Raw genomic sequence first — 2,500 nt, 5'->3', positions numbered from 1 at the left:
ACCAGCGCTGTTATAGTCATAGTCATAGTCGTGGTTGTCATTGTTGTTGGCTTGCACCGAGCATTGTCACCCTCTTCGTCTCTCCGTTCATATTCACGTTCATGCACTCCCGCCTCCACTCCCACATGTGTTGTTGACATTTTTGCATCGCCAGTTGCGCAGATGTTGAAATCCCGCGCGCGCCCGACGACGACCAGCAGATCTCGACTCGCAATCCCCAAGGACTGCCCACTCAAGGTGCGTTGTTGTTTAAGTTGTTGTTGTTGTTGTTGTTTAAGTTGTTGTTGTTGTTGTTGTTGTTTAAGTTGTTGTTGTTGTTTAAGTTGTTGTTGTTGTTGTTTAAGTTGTTGTTGTTGTTGTTGTTGTTTAAGTTGTTGTTGTTGTTGTTGTTGTTGTTGTTGTTGTTGTTGTTGTTTAAGTTGTTGTTGTTTAAGTTGTTGTTGTTGTTTAAGTTGTTGTTGTTGTTGTTGTTTAAGTTGTTGTTGTTGTTTAAGTTGTTGTTGTTGTTGTTGTTGTTGTTGTTGTTGTTGTTGTTGTTGTTGTTGTTGTTGTTGCTGTGTGTCTCTCTGTGTGTGTTTGTTGCTGTATGTGTGTGTGTTTGTTTGTTACTGTGTGATTGAACTGCGCCATTGTCCTCAACTTCCCATCTCGTTTCTCCAATGCCTTTAGCACGCGGATGACACGGGAAACGTTCGCGGCCTCAGCGTCGAGCGACGAATGGTGCGAATGGCCTTGTCATTGCGTGCATTCTTTGCTGTTGTACCACCACGCCGACGACAAACATACACACACGCACCCACACACGCACACACACACACACACACACACAAACTTACACACACACACACACAAACTTACACACACGCGCGCACACACACACACACACGCTCACACACACACACACACACAAACTCTCACACAACAACGTTCACGCACCCATGCATGTGACCACTGCCGACTGACAGACGGCGCTGTCGACCATCACGTCGCACTTAAGGTCGAATTACACATCCGCACGCGCGTGTGTGTACGAGCCAGAGGCGCTGCTGTTTCGCACGAGAGACGACGCCGTGCTATTGGAGTGTGAGGTGATGGCGGCGGCACGCACGTCAAGCGCATACACGATGAAGTTGAGGCAACTCAATGACGATGTGGCGGCAGCGACGGCGCAGGGGAAGCTGTACACGTGCCCTGCACTCGCACGCGCGCGAGCACGCGTCAAGAAGAAGGAGCCAGCAGCAAGCGGTGGTGGCGGTGGTGGTGATGGAAACCAGCAGGGAGAAACAGCGATGAAGGAAGAGAGCGGGGGCGTCATTGTCATTGATGACGATGACGATGGGCACAATGATGGCAAATATGGCGGTTATGGCGATGAAGGCGTGCAGTCAACAGCGCATGCAACGACATCAACACCAGCAACGACACCAGCAAGTGGCACGGGCACGAACAGTCACCAACAAAGCGGCAGCGACAGCAGCAACGCACCTCGACCTGTCTCTACTTCAGTGCCAGCAGCGAGGGCGCCACGAGCGGTGTGGTTCTTTGAGAAGAAGACAGGGAACACGAAGCAGGATGGCGATGATGATGAAGATGGTGATGGTGATGAAGACGATGAGGATGGAGGAAGGAAAGATGGTGGTGTGGGCAGCGCCAACGATGATGACAGGAATGGTAACAATGACGCGAGTGATGACCGGGCGCACAAGCGAGCAAAGACGCACTCACTCCATCACCACGTTGCACACGCCACACCCTCTTCATCATCATCGTCGTCATCATCGTCGTCGTTATCAGCTGTCTCGAACGCGAAGACTGCGCGAAGACGACCGCCAGACTCAATTGTCAAAGTGTGTGTGTGTGTGTGGTGCATATGTGTGTGTGTTGTGCGTGTTCATGTGTGTGTGTGTGTGTTTGCTCATGTCCGTTTGCTCACTCGTGTGCATGTGTTTCTGCTTTGGATCTTTGCCAGCTTGTCAAGCACTACCTGAAGCCAGCATATGTCAATCGAGACATTACCGCAGTGAGTTTGGAGTTGCACATGTGTGAATGTGTTCGTGTCTGTGCTTGATTGTCCGATGTGTTAAGATCACAGCCCATCTCTTTTGAGTGGCATGTCGTCTTGCTAATGACGCTGTCCATGCCACACGTAACACACGCACATACACACACACACACACACACACACACACACACTTGTGTGTTCAGGAAACGTTCAAGCGGTTGGCCAAGCGAATATCGGTGGAGATTGCCAATGCAGACCTGAGACGGGATGACGTGAAGGGCCAAGTCAAGAAGAGGGTTGCTCACGCACTCGCAGTGGCTCAACACTGAACTATTCATCTGCACGCGTGCCTCATTCACACGTAAACACACACACACACACACACACACACACACACACACACACACACACACACACACACACACACACACACACACACACACACACACACACACACACACGTTTACACACACACACACGCGCGCGCGCTCTCTCTCT

General features: G+C 50.7%; 1 protein-coding gene across 1 annotated transcript in view; it reads left to right on the top strand.

The window, feature by feature from the left end:
- The window catches only part of PTSG_12303 (uncharacterized protein), a gene marked incomplete at its 3' end in the record, with an annotated part of 7,709 nt that extends 5,378 nt beyond the window's left edge, over positions 1-2,331 (top strand). Inside the window, exons 16-20 of the mRNA XM_004993885.1 lie at positions 155-237; positions 670-720; positions 966-1,847; positions 1,970-2,020; positions 2,206-2,331. Coding sequence (XP_004993942.1) covers positions 155-237; positions 670-720; positions 966-1,847; positions 1,970-2,020; positions 2,206-2,331 — 1,193 coding nt within the window. The remainder of the gene's footprint in view (positions 1-154; positions 238-669; positions 721-965; positions 1,848-1,969; positions 2,021-2,205) is intronic.
- Positions 2,332-2,500: the final 169 nt, after the last annotated feature.

Source organism: Salpingoeca rosetta (assembly GCF_000188695.1).
Source record: "Salpingoeca rosetta unplaced genomic scaffold supercont1.12, whole genome shotgun sequence".
Taxonomy (NCBI): domain Eukaryota; class Choanoflagellata; order Craspedida; family Salpingoecidae; genus Salpingoeca; species Salpingoeca rosetta.
This window is presented reverse-complemented; position numbering and strand designations above follow the sequence as displayed.